The sequence below is a fragment of the Apodemus sylvaticus genome, chromosome 3 (assembly GCF_947179515.1).
Source record: "Apodemus sylvaticus chromosome 3, mApoSyl1.1, whole genome shotgun sequence".
NCBI classification, from domain to species: Eukaryota; Metazoa; Chordata; class Mammalia; order Rodentia; family Muridae; genus Apodemus; species Apodemus sylvaticus.
Window position 1 is genome coordinate 57,515,638 of NC_067474.1, and position 22,899 is coordinate 57,538,536.

Consider the following 22,899-nt stretch of genomic DNA (forward strand, 5'->3'; position numbering starts at 1 on the left):
CATTGTGTTTTATGCCATGTGAATTATCTCTCAACAAAGTTGTTGCTAAAATTTTAAAACATGTTAAACATTATTGGTACTAATATATTAGCTTGCTAATTGTATTATTCAAATTCTCCATCTCAATTTTCCCCCTTCAACTACGGGCATACCCTGAGGTGGTCACTAATGAGTCACTGCTCATGTGGAATCCCCTCCTACTGGAGTACACTAGAAGCCTGTGACTGACTTCTAGCTAGAAGAACATGGCAAACAAAAATGAGGTGATGCCATTGCTACAGTATGTTAGATTACAGACTACTCCATCTGAGCTATCTAGAGGGTCTAGCAGAGAGGTATGCTGTGATCACATGACATCATGTGGGCAGCCTCTAGAACCTAGTGCTGGTTGGACGTGTATAAGAGGTCAGGTCCTCAGTCACAAACTAAGGGAAATGAATTTCGCCAACAGCTTGCCTGGAGATGTAAAAAGCACAAGCACATCTTCCCAGGATTCTTAATGAGAATGCAGCACTGGGTTTGGCCTTGTGAGAGAGACCCTGAGAAGACTGTTTAGCCATTCAAGCCACATGATATAAGAGATAATAAAGCACGGCAGCGTATTTAATAGACCACATTTTCTTCTTACTGTTTTAACAGGTTTTGGCTTAAATATTGGGACTGAGTAAGGGGGAAAAGGAAACTTGCTTTTTTCTCTGATCTCAGTATCACAGAAAAGGTAAGGATCTTCCCTACCAACCAATGAGCAATGCTGCAGCAGCCGTGCTGGAGGAGCTCACCTCAGTCCTCTCAATCTACCTGGACAGCTTCAGATCCCCGCAGGCTTGGGGCTCCGTCCCCATCCTGGACCCTTCCTCACACAGCCTGTTGTTTGTCTGGCACTTGAGGGGTTCTTTGACTTGTTTTGAAACAGAGTTTATTATGAAGCCCTGGCTGTCTTGGAACTCACTCTGTAGAACAGGCTGGCCTCAGGCATGCACCACCTCACGCATCAGATGCTGGCTGGCACAAGCATCAGTTTGGGACCTGTGCTTCTGAGCACCCAGCTATATACTAGGTTGCCCACAATCCACTCCCAGGCTTGATAAAGTTTACTTGATTGGATTACAGAACTCAGAGAAACACATGCTTAGCTTCGAATCATGAATATTATAAAAGGTATGGACAAAGAGGTGACAGCTGAGGCTGAGGAAAGGGACACAGGGCTTCCCTAACCTCTCTGGGTGAACTCTCTACAACAATGTTCTATTTGGAAGCACTCTGAGCCTGGCCACTGGCCTGTCTCAGGACGTCACTGTGGGATGACAAGCATGGGCGACCATGCCCTAACATCACTAGGTCAGGCCTGGTTGCTCAGATCTCTAGTTGCACAGCAGCAGTGCCATAGCCAGTGAAGTCTATCTGAAGAATTACTGCTAGTTGAAAACTTTCTCCAAATTCTTAAGTATTTCTTTCCTCGTGCATTTGGAAAATGAAGGCCCTTGCCACTTGTATCACAAAAAGTAGGTCAAAATTTTCCTTTATGGCCAGCTCGAAGGCAGAAACAAAATTAGAATTTTTTTGACATGCCTTGGGGAGTTAGTTATGAGCCACTAACCATTAACAGATAGTACATACCATAATATTAAATATATTTTGCTCATGGTCCTATATTAACTATACATTATTCCCTTTGACACTTTTGAACAGATTAATGATTTATGAGATTAATTCTCTATTTGGGTAGCATGAGGCACCCTTTAACTCTTGCACCAGAGAGGCTGAGGGAGAATGCTCAGGAACTGACCACCATCCTAGGTCACATGAGACTCTGTCCGGAAAAGGGGGCCTTCACATTCTCTGTGCTCACGCCCACACGACACCCTCTTTGCCTATCTTCCAGAGCCACAGGCTGTCTTCTCTGTTGCCAGTCCTCCAGCCTTAGCTTCTCAGAGCCGGGGTTGCACACGGTCATGTGTCTTCTCCTTGCTTATCTGTAATAATCAGTTTTTGTGCCATTTTGTTGTGTGTCTACTTCTTGTATAAAATATAGGGCTGAAAATGTGTTCTCTAACAAAATGTATTACTTAATAAACAACTCTAACATTCACATACTCTAGAACCAGCCAGCTCTATTACGTTATTTTATTTATTTGTTTACCTTCATTCATCTTGCACTTTAAAACCTTACTAAAAGTCTCAAGGGCAAGCAAGGTTTTCTAGCTCCTTCTGCATTCCTCTTTTGATGTAAAATTACACATTTTATTTCTATAATTTGTATTTAGCAACTCTAAACTAAAAACTCAAATAAAGCACTATTAAAAAACATTGGGTGATGGGTGTGTGTGTGCATGGGTCAGTATGAGTGATTGAGGTCTGTGTATGACTAATTTTGTGTGTGTTTATGTGTGTGTAAGTAATTGGGTGCATATGTGAGTGACTTGGATGTGTGTGTGTCTGTGTGCAATTGGGTGTATATATGAGTGTGTATGAGTTACGGGGTGTGGGTGTGAGTGACTGGGGACAGGGCAGACATGTAATAGCCGAAGAAGAATTGTTAGGACTCAGTTTTCTTATTCCCCTTTGTTTTGAGGCAGGGTCTTTCTTTTCTGCCATTTTATTTCATGTGGTGTGGTCAATTCTCCCATGGGAATGCTGGGATTCTCCTGTGGCAGGGAATACAGACATGCACCACCATAACAGCCATTTTATATGGGTTCTTTAATTCCAATTCAGTTTCTCAGACTTTTGTAGCAAATACTTTCATCCATTGAGCCATTGAGGTACTCAAAAACTTTAGAGGGGCTGGCAACAAAATTGCATACTCCATAAAGATGCCTGGGCACCAGTGAAAACACTCTCTCCTCTCTCTCTCTCTCTCTCTCTCTCTCTCTCTCTCTCTCTCTCTCTCTCTCTCTCTCTCTCTCCCTCCCTCCCTCCCTCCCTCTCTCAATAAAAGGTAAACAACATTTAGAGTGTTCTAATTTCAGATTAACTATGTCCAAGAAGGAAAACTGTGAAATATTCTACAACCTGAACCATTTCCACTTCCCGTCCTAATTATTTCAGTCACAGGATCTACCCTACTCCTAACTGCGCTTTTAAATGGATAAACACTGCTCAAATTTGTCAAATTGATTTCTTAAGCTAATGAAACTTTCTCTATTAAGGTATAATCAAGGGGCTTCAAGATACATGACCAACATACGACCCTAAGAAGCTGCCTTAATACAATTTTAACTAGCACTCTCCGGCCTACTAGCAGGCCAATGGTCTATGTACCATCGGTTCCGCCCTTAGAACTGTTACACATAGAGAGAACTTCAGATACCATCCAATACAAATAGGTTTTCTCACAATCAACCTATGAGTACCTTAAAAGCCATGTTAATAAAGACATTCCTGAGGGTGTATTAATTAGCAACAAACAAATGCTATCATATGTGAGTGACTCAGGGTGTGTGTGTGTGTTTGTGTGTGTGTGCATTTCTGATGTAGAGAGCAGAGGGGCCCCTAGGTGAGTGTATAAGAAGGGATGACGATGTTCCAAGGGAATTCAGATAGAATTGGGAGTTAATGTGTGTGCCTGGTGTGGGCACAGCCCTCTCAAGGACTCCAAAGCCTCACAACCATGGGAATGGCAGTCCTCCCTGGCTGAGGCTCAGGGCATGGCAAAGCCTTCCTTCCTCTGGTTCAAGTGTGTGTATTAGGCATGATCCACCAGTGTGTGTAAATCATTAGCTGCAGCTTCCTCCTCCAGGATGGCTGCAACCTAAGACTGCTCCTCTACAGTGACCTCCTACTGAGATTAGCTAACCCCTCCTCCTGAGTTGTACTTAATAAAAGTACTAAAGTGCCTGGTTGCTGCATAATCAATTGGTGTCTTACGTGTTCACATAGTGCCCACCACATCTGTCTATGTGTGTATCCCTTCTTCATTCTTTGGACACCCCAGTCAGGACTCAGTAAGTAGTGCTCAAACTGGGACTTTGGGGTGTGTGGAATTTGCAAAGACCAAGAGATTTCCCTAGAGAAGCAGGTAAGGTACAACAGGTAAGAGTGAAGCAGTCAGGTATAAAAAAATGGGCCAGCTGAATCTATAAGGCAGTTCTATGTTGGTGCTTCATGGGGAGACTGAGGACCTGCGGAAGAGGGGTGACATGACAGCAGGACACAAGCCCTTGGCTCCCAGAAGGGACAGTAAGTATGTATCCTGATGACTAAAATGGAAATACTAAACCCTACAGGCAACAAAGCTATTACTGTCCTAGCTCAAGAGCCCTTATTACCTACCTACCTACACAGACACACACGGACACACACACACTTCTGCCAAACCACTGCAAGCCTAGTACTCGAAGTCACACTTAGTTCCACAGATCCTGTTTTCTAGTGTGTTAGACAAGTAACAGTTTTTTGAAAAATAGAAGTGGTATAAGCTGACAAAGCACAGTAAAGAACCTAAACATACAACAATGGGAAAATCAAGCTGTGTGGGAGATGGGTTCACAGCTTCCCAACCACACACTGAGTTCACTGAACTTGTCTTTCTTTCAAAGGGGGCGCAGGGATGACAAGGGAAGAGAAGAAAATGAAAAAATGTAAACTATTGGTAGTTAAAATGGAATATAGTTCATTTAATGAGTTCACACATCATACTGTTTGGAATAAACACAAGAATAGCTACATTTAAGTATTATATTAAGAACTTTTGAGAACTTCTCCAAAGAAGAAAAAATAGCTAAGAAATATCTCAAAAATTTCCAAATTTGCAATTAGAAAAATGCAAGTGAAAACAACTCTTGAGATTTCATCTCACCAGAATCCGAATGGTAAAGACAACAGGACAAGTGACAATGAGAGGGAGTGTGGGGAGGAACCTCATGCCAGCTTGGAAACCAGAGTGGAGAGCTCTCATAAAAGCAAAAATAAATCTGCTGCATGACTATCCAGCTAAAGCACTCCTTGGCAGTGTCCAAAGGACTCACCACTCGATTCCACAGATAGCACTCAGTCATGATCATTGCTGATCTGTTCACAATAGCTAGGAAATGGAAACAACCCAAAGTTCTTCAACCAACAGACAAGTAAAGCGTGCACACACACACACACCAGGAGCCATTACTCTGCTATAAAGCAAAACCCTGACCTGTGCAGGGAACTGGATAGAACCGGAAAAGGTCACACTGGGGGAGGCAATCCAGACCCAGAAAGATGAACACCAAATGTTCTTTCATCTGAGACTCCTAGCTCCACATCATCAGCTGTGAGTACGCATCCAGGAACGACTGCAGAAACCAGGAAAGAAAGAAGGGGCCATTGCTGGGAAGGTGGTTAGTGGAGCACTAGAGTGGCACGGTGCGAGTGGTCTGAAGGAAAGACAGGGAAATGGAGGAAGCCTACTGAGGGAAGGCAAAGGAAGACAAATACAAAAGAGAGAGAGGGGATAATAAAGTATCAGCAAGGATGTTTTAAAAAGTCATAAAGATTCATACTATTAACAATCTGCCCTTAAAAAAAACTATAATATACAGTCTGTATAAATATGCATATATAGTTTAAACAAAATGTTCTCATCTGGGCTGACAATGTTCCTCCAAGAGCCAAAGAAAATTTAACAAAACCCCAACAGCAGGCATGAGAAGCCCTCTGAGTTTTGGGCACAGTTGTCCAAGAGACTCTGCAAACATTACCAACTACTGCTAGTGCTTTTGTCTGCCATGGGTCCCATGGCCCCCTATCTAGGGTGAGTAGACAGATGTGTGTCTCACCTCCCACACACTGGGGTCTGAGTCCTTGTCTTAAACATGTGAGGTGAGGTGGAGTGGGGTAAGATGAAGCCAGACAAGTCAGCAAGGTGGCAGAGGAGGTAAGGCCCTGCCACACAAGCCCGAGCCCTGCGCTACGGAGAGGCAGGAAGGCACCAACTCCACAGAGCTGTGCTCTGACCTCCACACACTTCCCCGTGTAAAAGTGAACTGAAAGATAAGAATAATACAATACTGAGATAAAATAATAAAAGCTGCCATCTTTACATCCACTTCTGGGACACCATCCCACTTACCATGATCAACTTCTTTTTAAATTGAGACAGGATCCCACTATGTAGCCCTGGCTGGTCTGAAAACCGCTATGTAAATCAGGCTGGCCTGGAACTCAGAAAGCCACCTGCCAGCCTATACCTCCTAAGAGCTGGGATTAAAGGCTGTGCCATGACATGTTGCTCTACCTTTTATTTAGTTCTTATTGTATCTTACTGTAACATTATATAACTGACATTTTTTTAATTACCTGTTTTGCCCAGTCATACTGTAAAATCATGAAAAAAAAAACAAAACAAAACAGGACTTTCTATCCACCTTGCATCCTGATGTAGTCCCCAAATGACTCGACACATAGCTACCAATCAAACACTACTTGCTGGCTCAAACCAACAGAGTAAGTTGCAAGTGCATGGTCAAGAAAATCCTCTTGCCTGGCAGTGGTGGCTCATCCCAGCACTTGGGAGGCAGAGGCAGGCAGATTTCTGAGTTCGAGGCCAGCCTGGTCTACAGAGTGAGTTCCAGAACAACCGGAGCTACACAGAGAAACTCTGAAAGGACGGAAGAGAAGGGAAGGGGAGGGAGGGGAGGGCAGGGGTAAGGGGAGGGGGAGGGGTTGTATGCCTAAGAGTGAGGCCAGGGCTTGGGTCTGCAGAACCACAGAACGCTTTGACAGAGACACACATCTCCAATCTAAGCTGTCCTACAGCAAGATGGAAGCTGAAATGTGCATGGAAGCAGAGACAGTGGCAAACAAGAAATCCTGCTTCAAATACAGGGACAGTGAAGATCAATAAATACCCCAGGTTTCCTGTGGCCTGCACCACACACATACAATCATCACATTTATAGAAAAGAAATGATGACAGCACAATAATCAAAACTATAAGTGAAACAAATATGGAATGTCTGGGTTATTCCCAAGTAGAAACACATGAACTGCTTAGCTGCTGAGAGAGCACATGTTCACTTGTTAAAATAAGCCTTATGTACAGACTATGCAGAGAAAGAAGAAGTACAGAGATACAGACAGGAACTTGGAGGACTAGGCAGGAGCCTAGGACACCTCTTCTGTGACCTGCACTTTGGGCTTTCTGGAGCAGTCCAATAATCTGATACAGAACCCAGTTAAGACACCCTGCCCTGTACTGTGCATATCAACATTATACCCTCAGTCACGGTCCCGTGTTACACAGGTGATTCCAGCAGTACAGTGAGGATGGCATGCATTTCCACGGTGGCAGACATCAACAAGGACCTCACCTTGTCACTGTCATCATGACAAATGTGGTCGTGATGGATGGACTGGCACTGAAAAGAAGCACCAACACTACCTACGAGAAAAAGGAAGGAGAGTTAAACAGCAGTAATCCCTTGCAGCAAACCGCCTCCGCAATTAAAGAGACTCATGTAATGTCCATTGTCCCCTCTAATCCTCTGACAAGCTTGTAGAGCAGCAGCAAGGTTATTTGTGGATTTTCAAAAGTTAGATGGTGCACATGAGTGTGTGGAGGTCAGACAACAGCCCGCAGGAACTGGCTTTCCTCCTAACGTGTGGCAATAGGGACAGCTCAGGCTGTCAGGCAATCTGTGGGCCCTATTCGGAGCTTCTCCACACAAGAAAAACACAGACACAGATTCACAGCCAGCAGCAAACAGGGAAAAGGGCACATTTAAAACTGAAGGCTAGCCGGGTGGTGGTGGCGGCGGCGCACGCCTGTAATCCCAGCACTTGGGAGGCAGAGGCAGGCGGATTTCTGAGTTCGAGACCAGCCTGGTCTACAGAGTGAGTTCCAGGACAGCCAGGGCGACACAGAGAAACCCTGTCTCGAAAAAACAAAACAGCCCCCCCAAAAATAAATAAATAAATAATAAAAAAATAAAACAAAACAAAAAAACCCTGAAGGCTGGTTGTTCAAACTTGACTCACTCACCACTCTGAGGCACAGCAAGTGGCCTACAGTCCAAGTAAGACACCCCCCACCCAAGTAAACACATCCTCCAGGAAGGCAAAGTCTCCTGACAAAGAATATAATTACATTCTTATTCAGCATACACAGACTTTGAGGCTGGCCCTATAAATTCAACATATAAAATACAATTCACCCAGGCCTGATGGTACATGCACTTTGGAGGCTGAAGCAGAAAGATTAAGAGTTCAAAGACAACAAGGGATATAGTCTTTGAGACAGTAAAAGTTTCTTTTAAAAATCTACATCAAATAAGATTTCCAGTATTGTTAGGCATGGTGGCACACACCTTTAATCCCAGCAATTGGGAGGCAGAGGCAGACAGATCTCTGCATTTGAGGCCAGTTTGGTCTACAAAATGAGTTCCAGACCAGCAGAGTTATATGATGAGATCTTGTCTCAAAACAAAACAGAAAACAGAAAGATATGAAATATTTTGTTACTTTAAACACAAAAGGAAGCGGAAGAAACCATTGCTATGGGTTATTTGTGACGTCTTCCTAAGTGTGACCCTCCGCCTACACAGTGAGCTGACTATGGGTGTGTACCACTAGGCAAGTTCTAACCACCTGAGTTTTCTCCTGAAGTTTTTGGTTCCTATTTCACACCATACACAACATGGTAATTAAAAGTTCCATATAATTAAAAAAAAAATAAAGCCAGATGTGGTAGCACTAATCCCAGCATAAATAGCTCCTGGCTTGTGAAGGCTACACAGTGAAACTGTCTTAGGAAGGAAAGAATGGAGGGAGGAAGGGAGGGAAGGAAGATGAGAGGGAGGGCCGGAGAAGGAAAGGAAAAGGAAAAGGAAAAGGAAAAGGAAAAGGAAAAGGAAAAGGAAAGAACAGGGGAAAGAAAAAAGAAAAGAAAAATTTTAGGGGAAAACTAGAGTTTTTGTTGTTGTCTTTACTATATAATCTCAAAAAAAAAATGTAGAAATGGCGGGCGGTGGTGGCTCACGCCTGTAATCCCAGCACTCTGGGAGGCAGAGGCAGGCGGATCTCTAGGTTCGAGGCCAGCCTGGTCTACAGAGTGAGTTCCAGGACAGCCAGGGCTACACAGAGAAACCCTGTCTTGAAAAAATCCAAATCCAAAACAAAACAAAACAAAACAAAACAAACAAACAAACAAAAAGTAGAAATAGGAAGATCATCACAAGTATGAGGCCAGTTTTGTCTAAACATGGAATTCCAGGTCAGCTAGGGGTGAGGGGGATGATGTGTGTGTGTGTGTGTGTGTCTGTCTGTCTGTCTGTCTGTGTGCATGTAGGGGGGATGTGTTTTTATTGCTAGGGATTGAACACAGGGTCTCATGCATCTAGGCAAATGCTCCGCTATTGAGCTGTCCATCTAGGATACACTGTCCCAATCTTCTGAAAAGCTGGTATACGCATAAAGCCACAAATGGAAGGTCAGCACATATGAAGTGGGTGTGGCGGTGCATGCCTGCAATCCTAGCACTTGGGAGGTAGGCAAGATTAGGAGCTCAAGGCCAGACTAAGCTATATGAGAACCTTGCCTCAAAAGGAAAAGTTGGTACACATTCTCTAATTGACTGAAGAATAACAAAGGCCATTTTCCTTATGTATAAGAATATGACTTTCGGAAAAGCCATTTAGCAGATCAAGAAAGCATGCCAGCTATACTTGCCAACTTTGTTTCTGACAGAAATTTACCCAAGTCATAAATTGTATTAGAATGAGAATAAAGTAAATACTAGACAGCCACAACTCTGAGCTTCCCTGAGCGTGCTGTTTTATAATTAGGCTTGTGTCCCTGGTCCTCCTGGGGAGGATTCTGTTGGTATTTCTCCCAGTGCTGGGGACTGAACCAAGGGCCTAATGCATACAGGCAAGTCTTCTGCCACTGAGCTGCATCCTAACTGGACTACCCCTAGACTTTAAAAAGCTACAGTTCGCCGGGCGGTGGTGGCGCATGCCTGTAATCCCAGCACTCTGGGAGGCAGAGGCAGGCGGATTTCTGAGTTCGAGGCCAGCCTGGTCTACAGAGTGAGTTCCAGGACAGCCAGGGCTACATAGAGAAACCCTGTCTCAAAAAAAAAAAAAAAAAGCTACAGTTCTTCATTATATAATCTTCTTGCTCATTTGTTAAAAAAATAATCTCTACAGATTCAAACCGTGAGAGATAAGTTAAATGAAGACAGCAGGCAGACTGCTCAGTAGGTGAAGTGGGGGTGTAGCAGCTGGAATTCCCAAAGCATACACAGGAACTGGGCAGAGAGAGCAGCACAGCTATCTGTATTCCATGTGCCGCTGTGGGGAGAGAGGCAGAGAGAGGAACTTAAAGTCTAGGGGGAGTCTAGCTCAGTGGCAGAAGGCTCGCCTGTATGCATTAGGCCTTTGGTTCAATCCCCAGCACTGGGAGAAATACCAACAGACCCAGAAGCTTGTGGGTCAGCTAGCCTGGCTTACAGAGGTGAAGAGAGTCTGTCTCAAACAAGGAGGAAAGGTAAAGACAGGCACTCAGAGGTTATTCTCTTGCTTCCATAAACACACCTAACATCGCTACCCCCCAAACACACAAATTAACACAAGAGACAAACTCATTTTAAAACTTCTTTAAACTACAAAGGATAAAGCAAAAATATCTTAACAGCTTTACATTTCAGATGTGCAAAAGCTTCCTAATCTATCCAGTGCAATAACCGCCTCATTTATTTTATATGGTATTGATTATAGATTTAGATGATAGTATTGTAATAAAACAGTTGGATGTGGTGGCTTACAACTTTAATCCCAGCATTTCTGAGGCAGAACCAGGCAGATCTCTGTGATTTCAAGACTAGCATGGTCTATATATTAATCTCCAGGCCAGCCAGTCTACACAGTGAGACCCTGACTCAAAAGTAAAATAAGAAAACAATCTCACTTGTAAGAATAAAAATAAGTAAAATTGGGCTAGTGAGGTAGTTCAGTAGTAAAGCAACTTGCTGCCTGACAATCCTGAATCAGGCACACTGGGAGGAGAGAAAGGACTCCTGCAAACTATTCCCTGACCCCACATGCACTATTGCCCTCACGCATCCCCACACCAAATAAATAAATGTAAATAAAAGTATACTATTAAGTCATATTCCTATAACTAGTTTTGTATTAATACAGCATATTGGAGGCTGTTGGACTGGCAAGAAGAACTGTAAGAATGGACAAGAGTATGTACCAAGTCATTTCAAAAGAAAACCAAACAGACAACAGTTCATCCTCAAATAAAACTCAAGTACTTAACCTATTCGTTCCCATTAGACAGACAGATCAAATGTGGCTGGAAGCCCCGAAAGGAAGCACTGGGTATTAACTGTGGTTGGGGCCATAACGCGAGCCTGCTCCACCAGTCCTGGAGAAAATGAAAACTCCACACAAGTGATCGAGAAAATCTCTCCTAAAAGAGCATATTAAAATATATGGAGGTTGGAAAGATGGCTCAGTGGTTAAGAGCACCAACTGCTCTTCCAGAGGTCCTGAGCTCAATTCCCAGCACCCACATGGTGGCTTACAACCATCTCTAATGGGATCTGATGCCCTTTACTAGTGTGTCTGAAGATAGCTATCGTGTTCTCATGTATTACAATAAATTTATCTTTAAAAAAATATATGAAACTAGGCCACAGGTAGCATCTGAATTGTAGTAGTTAGGAGAGTAAGACAGGAGTATTGAAAATTAAAGGGGCTAGGGAAATAGCTTAGTGGGTGTTATGGTTTGCATATGCTCGGCCCAGAGAGTGGCACTATTAGAAGGTGTGGCCCTGTTGGAGTAGGTGTGTCACTGTGGATGTGGGCTATATTAAGACCCTCATCCTAGCTGCCTGGAAGTCAGTATTCTACTAGCAGCCTTCAGATGAAGATGAAGACCTCTCAGCTCCTCCTGTACCAGGCCTGCCTGGATGCTGCCATGCTCCCACCTTGATGATAATGGACTGAACCTCTGAAGCTGTTAAGTCAGCCCCAATGAAATGTTGTCCTTATAAGAGTTGCCTTGGTCATGGTGTCTGCTCACAGCAGTAAAACCCTAACTAAGACAGTAGGCAAGCATGAGGAGCTGAATTAAAATCCTCAGCACCAACATAAAACCAGATATGGAACACTGGCTGTAATCCTGTAATCCCAGCATTCCCAGAAGCTCATAGGCCAGCTCTGATGTATCAAGAGAAAAAGAGAGGGACCCTACCAAGGTGGAAGGCAGGGACTGAACCAGAGATTGCACTCTGAACTTCACAGACATCCATGCCTACAATAGCAAACACACACTGACACAAAGTTAAAGGCTAGCCTGGGCTACACAGCTTACAATATGAGGAACAAACATGAATGAACAAACAAACAAGTCAGATGTGGGAATACATACATGCCTATGGTCCTAACTATTCCAAATGTTGAGTAAGAGGATCACTCAAGCCTAAAAGTTTGTGGCCACCCTGGCCAAGTTAGTAAGACCCTATCTCTATAAAATGAAATGAAATGAGGGCTGAGACTATAGCTAAGTTCTAAAGTATTTGCCTATCATGTGTGAGGCCACAGTTGGGCTCCACAGCACTGAAAAAAAAAAAAAAAAAACAAAACCAAGCATGCAAACAGACATTTACATGCAAAGATAAGTAAAAACAAATCTGGACATAGGCCTTACACATGTCACAAACACCAATTCATTGTGGTGAATGAGTGTTCTATGGAGGCCAGGAGAAGGCTCAGTGGGTAAAGATCGTGGTTCACAAACATGAAGATCCACGTTCAGATCCCCAGCACCCACATAGAAGCCATGCAAAGTAGCACACATCTGTAACCCTAGTACTGGGGGGCAGAAGCTGATGCCTCTGGGGGGCTATATAGCAGAAATGCTGAGCTCCAAAACAATCAAAGTGAGGTCGGGAGAGAACAACCAAGAAGACACCCAAACACACTGGTATGGGCAATGCATCTCTCTCTCTCTCTCTCTCTCTCTCTCTCTCTCTCTCTCTCTCTCTCTCTCTCTCTCTGGTAAATTCATGTGAGTATTTGGGTGTATGTGCCACGTGGAGGCCACAGCAGGATTCCAGACATCTTCCTCTTCCTCTCTCACACCCCACATTATTGCCTTAAATCTGGGTCTGTTGCTGGACAAGAAGTCTCAGTTTCTGCTACTCTGGCTGCCACAAAAATCCTACCTCTGCCTCCCAGTGCTGGGGTTACAGACCCATAAAGCTATGCCTGACTCTTTTTATAGGGGCTAAGGATTCAAACATAGGCACTCAGACCTATAGGGCAAGCAATCTTAACCCTCTGAGCAATCCTCCCAGTCCCTAAATACTAATTTTAAAGAGAATATTCTCTTAGAGAGGAGTCTGTGTGTTTCACACAATTATCAAAGGAATCAAAGGTACAAATACTCAAAATGCCACTTAGCAATCAGAAGACATTATTTGTCATATTCATAGAGACTGCTGAGTGTAGAACCTAATGGTCAATTCTGAACACTCATCTTTCTTGACTTATTGGTAGTGTCCAGTTGATACAGCTCTCCTCCTCAAAAAGGTCATATGGCACCTATATCCAACCTTATGAGGAACTATCAAACTGTTTTCAAAGTCACTGCATCATTTTACAATCCCAGCAAAACACAGAAGGGTATTTTCAGTTGTTCTTGGAGTAAAGCCCACTTTGGAGTCCTATCAAATTGCAGGCTAGAGATTTGCTGACTGTGTAATCACAGGAAAGTCACTCTACAAATCCTATGCCTCTCTCACTGGAAAACGAGAGTGATATGACCATCTTATGTGGAAGTCACAGAATTCTGAGTTTTTTGGGTTTTGTTTTGTTTTTTTAATTTGGGTTTTTTTTTTTTTTTTCAGGCAGGGTTTCTCTGTGTAGTCCTTGCTGTCCTGGAGCTCACTCTGTAGACCAGGCTGGCCTCGAACTCAGAAATCCGCCTGCCTCTGCCTCCCAGAGTGCTGGGATTACAGGTGTGCGCCACCACCGCCCGGCTACTTCTGAGAGTTAAGATTGAGCAAATGACCAAGCTAGCAACACATGTGGGGCACATAGCAATATAACATGCTCTACATGGTATACATGTATGTTACCTGTAACAGGCTGTTACAAGGTTTGCATGAGGGAAGAAATGTAACACTGTCTGCCACAGAAACAGTCCAATTGTTACTGTGGGAGCTGGGGTGCCAGTGTTCATACCCAAGCACACACGCAGACCATGCACATGGCTGATTTCTCACACTCCGCCTTTTCCCATTGAGATAAGGACTTTCATTAAACTTGGAGCTGGTCTGGTCGCCAGCAAGCCCGTCTACACCCACAAGCACTGGAGTTACAGGTACACAGACTTTTTATTGGGGATTTCTTTTTCCTCTGAGGATTTGAAATTCCTTCATGTTTACAGAATGAAGTATCCCTACTCACTGAGCTGTCTCCCAGCCCACGTTGTTACTCCTGCAGCAACAGAAAAAGTTAACAGGACCAACCTCCTTTCTCTACAGTCCCCCAACCTGTCATAGTTGTTACAGGGGAAGCTTACTGGTGTCATCAAGAGAAGAAATGGTTGACTAGAATTCTATTCCTTCCTATGGACTAATTACAGCTCTCCTGAGAACTACTGGTGTGAAAAAAAATCCACCAAAATATACTAGCAATTTAAAGAATCAAAAATGCAAACTTTAAATAAAACATTAAATATAATAAGCTCTTACTTTTACTTACTTCAAACTGAGTAAGCTTTTTTTTTCCCCCCGAGACAGGGTTTCTCTGTGTAGCCCTGGGTGTCCTGGAACTCACTCTGTAGACCAGGCTGGCCTCAAACTCAGAAATCCACCTGCCTCTGCCTCCCAAGTGCTGGGATTACAGGCATGCGCCACCACCGCCCGGCACTGAGTATGCTTTTAATCTTAGTACCTAGGAGGCAGAGGCAGAAGGATCTCTCTGAGTTTGAAACCACCCTGGTCTAAAAGGTAAGGTCCAAGACAGCCAAGACCCTGTCTCAGGGGGAAAAAACATAAAAACTAAATATAGACACAAACTATTCACAGATCCTTGAAAAGGATAATGGGATGGCAACATGTCTTTGTATTATTTTCCTTTTCTGTAAGGACAAGCTCTTGACTCGTGTAATTACCAAAGAAGGATGGAGATCTCTCAGTGGGTAAAAGCACTTGCAGGGCAAGCCTGATGGCGGAACTGCCCTGGAAGCTTAGGCCTGCTGGCCTGGCGTAGGCAGCAGAGCAGCAAAGCAACGGAAAGACGCTGCCTCAAACAAGGTGGACAGTGAGGACAGATGCTCAAGGCTGTCCTCCACACCCACGCCACGGCACAACCAAAGTCATAGGGACAGAGAGAGGCAGAGATAACATTATTATTTATATAATTAAAGAGAAATTATATAACCTTAAATACTAATTACATAAATACACTTATTTAACCTTCCTATTTAACTTTCCCCTTAAATACCTCATGGTCTGACTGCCTTGAAAAGCCCTCAGCAGGTCATTTTGATTCTGGCAGCCAACCAAGGCGTAGTGACTAGATAGGAGCATACAGCTCCCAGAGGGCAAAAGTAGTAGAGAAAAGGAGGAAAGACAGGCAAAGCGCTATGACGGACACTCCCATGTGCCCAGGGTCTGACTGCACAGGGACAGGAAGGCTGGGAGGGAAAGCATGCCCTCTCTATGCTGCCAGACACCGCTGTGGTTATAAAGTGATCTTTGCTCAACCTAGAAGATATCTATTGTGACCTCAACTCTCTAAGTGCAGCACAACCAAGCTTCCTGGGAAAATCAGCTGATACACACAATGTAAATCACTTCATTCTCAGGCATTCTACCTGTTCAAGTCCTATTGATTACCTCACCTCAAATTAACTGCCAAATTACCTGTCTCATCTCATGTTATTTCACCAGATACTTCCTCACTCACACAACTACATACTTCTAGAACTAAAAACCTGGCCAAAGGCACAGATGTGGTAGCACAGGCTGTGATCACAGCACTCAGGAGGCACAGGTAGGACTCCTGTGTGTACGCATGTTTGTCTATATGTATGCATGCCATGTGTGGGTGCCCTCTAAGTCCAGAAAAAGGTGTTGGATCCCCTGTAGCTGGAGATACCAGGAGCTATCTGAGACGATGCAGGTGCTGGGAACGAAATTCCGGTCCTCTGGAAAAACAGCAAGCATTCCTAACTACTGACCCATCTTTCCATTTAAAATACTATGTTGAGACAGGGTATCTCTACGTAGCCTTAGCTGGGCTGGAGCTTGCTGTATAGACCAGAATGCACAGAGATCTGCCTAGAGGTAGGAGTTTGAGGCTGGGCTGGTTACACATCAAGTTCTAACCAGCCAGCTACATGGCAAGATCCTATATAAAAAAAGAAAAGAAAAGAAACAAAACAAAACAAAACAACAACAACAAAAGGGGACTATGACCCTAAAAACCCACCATATAGATGGTTAACTGCCAAACTGTATTTTTGAAATGTAATTTAAGTGAACTATAAGAATGATATTCTAGGGCTGGAGAGATGGCTCAACGGTTAAGAGCACTGACTGCTCTTCTGAAGGTCCTGAGTTCAAATCCCAGCAACCACATAGTGGCTCACAACCATCCTAATGAGATCTGATGCCCTCTTCTGATGTGTCTGAAGATAGCTACAGTGTACTTACATATAACAATAAATAAATCTTTAAAAAAAAAAAAAAAAGAATGATATTCTAGCCAGGCGGTGGTGGCGCACGCCTGTAATCCCAGCACTCTGGGAGGCAGAGGCAGGCGGATTTCTGAGTTCGAGGCCAGCCTGGTCTACAGAGTGAGTTCCAGGACAGCCAGGGCTATACAGAGAAACCCTGTCCCCAAAAAACCAAATCCAAAAAAGAAAAAAGAAAAAAGAAAAAAAAGAAACCAGAGAAGGAGTAGCCCAGGTGTTTAATCCCAGCAGAGAGTCAGATCTCTGTGCCTTTAAGGCCAGCTTGGTCTACAAAGTGAGTTCCAGGACAGACAGGGTTACACAAAAAAGCCTTCTTGTCTCAAAACAACAACAACAACAACAACAACAACAACAAGTACAAACAAAACAAAAACAAATAAAGAAAAAGAAAAAGGGAAAAGCCAGAGGAAAGCTCAAATGAATAATAATTACATCTTAGAGCCCTCAAAGCGGAAAATTAAGCCGAATCCCAAGTCAGTAGACAAAAAGAAATCAAGATCAGGGCAGGAATTAATTAAATGAGAACAAAGATAATAACACAAAGAATCAATGAAACAAAAAGTTGATTCTTTGAAGAGTACAACTAACGAACCCTTAGCCAGTCTAGCGAAAAGGCAACAATTAATAAAATTAAAGATAAAAGGAGAACCTCTACAAAGATACCAACAAAATTCTGAAAATCATTAGGTTTTATCTTGAAACTGGGTATTATAAATAAAAAACTAAATCCAAAAAAAAAAAAAAAGCCAGTGGTGGCGCACACCTGTAATCCCAGCACTCTGGGAGGCAGAGGCAGGCAGATTTCTGAGTTCGAGGCCAGCCTGGTCTACAGAATGAGTTCCAGGACAGCCAGGGATATATAGAGAAACCCTGTCTGGGGGGTGGGGTGGGGGAACCAAATCCAAAAAAAAAAAATTAAATAAAAAATAAAAAATAATCCCTATTTTTAAGATATCTCTCTATTCAGCCTTGGCTGTCCTGAAGCTCTCTTGTAGACAAGGGTGACCTTGAACTCAGGGCTAAATGCGATGCACAGCCTTTAATCCCAACAGAGGCAGTTAGAGCTCTTGAGTTCGAGGCCAGCCTGGTCTACAGAATGAGATCCAAGGAGAGCCAAAGCTACACAGAGAGACCCTGTCTCAAACAGAAATATAAATGAAGCATTGGAAATTATATGTGTATGCACACACTCACACACACTGCATTGCACATGAGTTAGTCAGAGGAAAACCTGGAGTCAGTTCTCTCTATCCACCACATGGTCCTTGGGATTAAAGTCAGTCTTCAGGCTTAGTGGCAGATGCCCTGACCTGATGAGCTCCTTTGAGCATTTGCTTAGATAGACTGATTATCATATAGCCCATTAGTATACACTGGGCTACATCCTAGGAAAGTCTGTGGTTGTCCCCCTACATGCTCCTGGTCAGACACACTACCAAACACTCAACAGTGCAAAGAACATTCCCTTTGTGTGTAGGTAGTTTGAGTACTTTATGTTAATGGAAATTTTCTTTGATGAATCTAGCATAAATGCCAAGAATATGCATATTTAGTATGGATAGGCATATATGCAGGCAAACGCCTATATACATAAAATAATGAAAGAAGAGGAAGAGAACGCAAAACAGAGGAATGGCTGTGGCCGCAGCTGCTGAAACTACATGTGGCTTAAAACTTTAGAGAACATTGAGACTCCAGGTCACTCAGCTAACAAAGCTCTCCAGACTTCTCATTGTGTCTGAGGGATTCTAATAGCATTACATTGTATTTATGACAGTTCCTCTGTTTGATGTAACTGTGAAAAGTCACTGACTTACAGCCTGGTCTGTTTTCTTCCCTAGACAGTAGGCAGTGATGGACAGGTTCATTCTAAGAACTCTCACTAAGAACCATTAACACCATCTAGTCCGCTCATGTACTTAAATGCTATCATACACTGTCCTGTCCCTGTCTTTAAACTGATATCCTATAGCATCAACTTTACCATTTAACCACTGAAAATGCATAATACAAAGGTACTAATTATATTCATGTGTGAACAGCTACTATTTTCAAAGCATTTTCAATTATCCCAAACCAAAAAAAAAAAAAAAAAATCTGTATCAGTCAATAACTTCTCACCATGTCCTTTTTTTGTTTGTTTGTTTTTTGTTTTTTGTTTTGTTTTGTTTTGTTTTTTGGATTTGGTTTTTTCGAGACAGGGTTTCTCTGTATAGCCCTGGCTGTCCTGGAGCTCACTCTGTAGACCAGGCTGGCCTCGAACTCAGAAATGTGCCTGCCTCTGCCTCCCAGAGTGCTGGGATTACAGGCGTGCACCACCACCGCCCAGCTCACCATGTCCTTTTTAAAAAAACCATACAGCTTCAAAAGCCTTAACTTTCAAGTTATGATATGCTGCCACCAGGTGGCAAGAGAGTGTCATGGCTGCCCATGACTGCTATGGAAGGGAGGCTAAAAACTTTTGCCATTGCTAAAAATTAGAATAGTAATACCATCTATAAAATGAAACTTTTTAAAGTTCACTATTTTTTATACTTATTTTTTAAATGCATCGCTGTTTTGCCTGCATGTCTGTCTGTCTGTGTGAGGATGTCAGATCCCCTGTAACTGGAGTTGTAACAGAGTTGGGAGCTGTCAGGGGTGCTGGGAACTGAACCTAGATCCTCTGGAAGAGTAGCCAGAGCTCTTAACCATCTTTCCAGCCCCAAAAATGAAACTTTTAATGTCCCTCAAATTAAGGGAATACACTGACAAGCTGGAGTGTGGATCAGTAGAAGAGTTATTACTATTTAGCATGTGGTTCAGTTCCAATGAGAACCATAGAAAATAGACATTTACAGACTAAACTCCGCACAAACTTTAAATAAATGAAGTTGGGATAAATGTTTAAAGTAGAGAAAAGGAAGGCTGGTGGTGGTAGCACACACCATTTGCTGGAGCACTCGGGAGACAGAGGCAGGTTTATCTCTGCATCTAGTCTACAAAGAGAGTTCCAGAACAGCCAGGAGTACACAGAGAAATCCTGTCAAAATAAACAAACAAAAAACAAAAACAAGGAAAAGAAAAGGACTCTAAACTAGTGATTGTGTCACCAACTTAATCATCGTTTTACCTTGCAAAGCTTCAAAATTAAAAGTTTTAATCTGGCCGGGAGGTGGTGGAACACGCCTGTGATCCCAGCACTCTGGGAGGCAGAGGCAGGCGGATTTCTGAGTTCGAGGCCAGCCTGTTTTACAGAATGAGTTCCAGGACAGCTAGGGCTACACAGAGAAACCCAGTCTCAAAAAAACAAAACAAAAAAGTTTCAATCTGATACCAAATAATTCACAATAACTTGGGGGGGGGTGCCAGTTAACTGGGGATGGATCCCAGTCACCTCCCACTGAGGCCTCACATCTTTGCCCTTTGTTAGCTCACTTGCTTTGTGTCGGGCAGGGATGCTGGGTGGCTGCCCTTGGCCTTGGACTCTGTGCCTCTGCTTCCCCAGAGGCTGAGGTTATAGGTGTATACCATCATTCCCAGGGTTTGTTCTGTTTGAGACAGGTTATTGCGATGTACCCCACACTGGCCTCAAATTCAAGATCCTCCTGACTCAGCCTCCTAAGAGCTGCAATAACAAATATATCCAAATTATTTATCTAGATCCACTTCATGACAAAGATCTTTGGCTTTAAATTCATATATTAGCACACATGTTCCAAACAGCCAAACAGCTATGAGCAGAAACAGCAAACCTTACTTAGAAGCCTACCCCAGACATGTAGTAGCAAGCCTGGTAGGCATGACACAGGCACAGAAAGTGACCCACAGACAAAGGGACAGCGATGAACCACACAACTAAAGCTATGTGGATTCTCAACAAAAGGGATGAAGCATACCCTGCATAAAAAACAGTCTTCAACAAACAGCGCTGGGAAAGCTAGAAATGAAGAAAACGGAAATTAGATTCTTATCTCTCACTCTGCATAAAAACCAATCAAAATGTGATCAACGACAGGAAAACATTGCAGAATGGAGGCACAGACGATGATTTTCTGAATACAACTCCAATGGCTCAGGAAATAAAAACAGGAATTGAGAAATGGGGACTGCAACAAATTAAACACCTCACCAAAGCAAAGGAAACAATCAAGAGTGGACAGACAGACTGCAGACTTGGAGGGAAATTTACCAGCTGTTCATCCATCATGGAATTAATATACAAAATACATGAAGAACTCAAAAAACTCTGGTTCAAAAGAACAATTAATATAAGTAATGAAAACAGAAACTTCTCAAAAGAAATACAAATAGTCCTTAGCTGAGCACAGCTTTAATCCCAGCATTCAGTAAGTAGAGGCCAGCGGATCTCTGTGAGTTCTACACTAGCCTAGTCTACAAAGTGAGTTCCACGACAGCCAAGGCTACACAGAGAAATCCTGTCTAGTAAGATAAATGGATGGATAGATAGATAGATAGATAGATAGATAGATAGATAGATAGATAGATAGATAGATAGATATCCTGTCTAGTAAGATAGACAGACAGACAGACAGACAATTAGTTCATAAAAGCAAGAAAAAATGCTCAGCATCTTTAGTCATGGGGAAAATTGCAAACTAAAACTATGCTGAAGATTGGAGATGTAGCCGAGCTGGTATGTGCTTGTCTCGTTGACCAAAGCCCTGTGTTTGAACCCCAGCACATAAATTGGAGCACAGGAGCAAATGCTTGTAATAGTAGCACTATGAAGGCAGAGGCAAAAGGACCAGAGTTCAAGGACAGACAGAGATAGATGAAATTCTGTCTCAAAACCTTCATTGAGAGCAGGACATGGTGGCACAAATCTAGAATTCCAGCCCTGGGGAAGCTGAAGGATTAAAAGTTCAAAGCCAACCTGGGCTACCACCAGACCCTGTTTCATGAAACAAAAAACCTAAATAAATAAATGAATGAATGAATGAATGAATGAATGTCTTTAGCTTAGCCTCCCAACTGCAAAGGTTACAGGCACAGGTGAACACACCTAAGACCCTTCATAACCAGGCAGTTCCTGAACTCACTGAATCATTGTGCCCCAGCTTCCAAATGCTGGCTTTACAGGCAGGAGCCATCATCATGTGTGGCTTGTCTTTGTATTCTTTAGACTAGCCATTGTGATTAGAGTGAGTTGGGAATTGAACTCAGGACCTCTGGAAGAGCAGTCTTAACCACTGAGCCATTTCTCCAGCCCCATCTGTTTTTTTAAATCACAGAAACAGGAAAGGAAACTAGAATTTGCATTTATGCTGATAAACAAAACCTGTTATTGTCATCCAACAGCTACAAATGTAAACAAAACCAGGGAATGGAGAAATGGGTCTGTGTTTAAGAGTATATATTGCTTTCCCAGGTACTGATCCTCGAAAAAGAGAAACAGGAAAATGAGGGCTGGGGTATAGACCAGTGGTGGGGCCTGGCCAAGTAAGGAAGGCACTGGAATCAACCCTCAGAACCACAAGGAGGAGGGAGGAAGGGGAAATGGGGAAGGGAAGAGTGCAGTAAGAAAGGAGGCTTGGGAGGGTGGGTAAAAGCTCAAAAATGAGCAGAAGCTAAAGTCTCAAGTCAGAGAAAGTAAGACATTGGATATTCAGTAATAGACATTGGATAAGTTCAAATGAGATGGAAAAGTTCAAGCCAGCTTTGTGTCTCAGGGTCCTGGCTGAGCTAGGTCCTAGCATCCTCCCTCTGCGTCCTCAGAGCTGCACTTACAGGGCACAGCACCAAAGCTGTGGTGCTTATGTTCTCTGTGTGCCACATGTAGAGGTCTGGAGACAAGGTGTTGCCGGCCAGTTCTCCCCTTCTACCATGTGGGCTCCACATAGCAAGCTTGCTATCAGGCTTGGGGACAGAAACAATCACCCACTTGCTGGCGTATGAGGTGCATTTTGGAGGGGGAATGAAAAGGATATGGAAGCCAGAAGGTCCGGTGGCGCATGCCTTTAATCCCAGTACTTGGGACACTGAAGAAATTGGATCTCTGTGAGTTCAAGGCCAGCCTGGTCTACAGAGTTTAGTTCCATGACAGTCAGGGCTACACAGAGAAATCCTATGTCAAACAAACAAACAAACAAGTTATCTTGTATATAATCCAGACAAGTTATAATAATGCTTCCGATTATGTCTCTGAAACAAAACCTTTTTGTTTCTTTAGATGGGCTCTTGCTATGCACCCATAGCTGCTCTGGAACT

General features: G+C 43.2%; 1 protein-coding gene across 4 annotated transcripts in view; it reads right to left on the reverse strand.

Moving 5' to 3' along the window:
- The window catches only part of Rnf38 (ring finger protein 38), a 96,615-nt gene that overhangs the window by 46,691 nt on the left and 27,025 nt on the right, over window positions 1-22,899 (reverse strand). For all 4 annotated transcript variants that reach the window (XM_052176387.1, XM_052176385.1, XM_052176384.1 and 1 more), the window contains exon 2: window positions 7,284-7,354. In XM_052176387.1, the coding sequence (XP_052032347.1) occupies window positions 7,284-7,354 (71 nt within the window). The remainder of the gene's footprint in view (window positions 1-7,283; window positions 7,355-22,899) is intronic.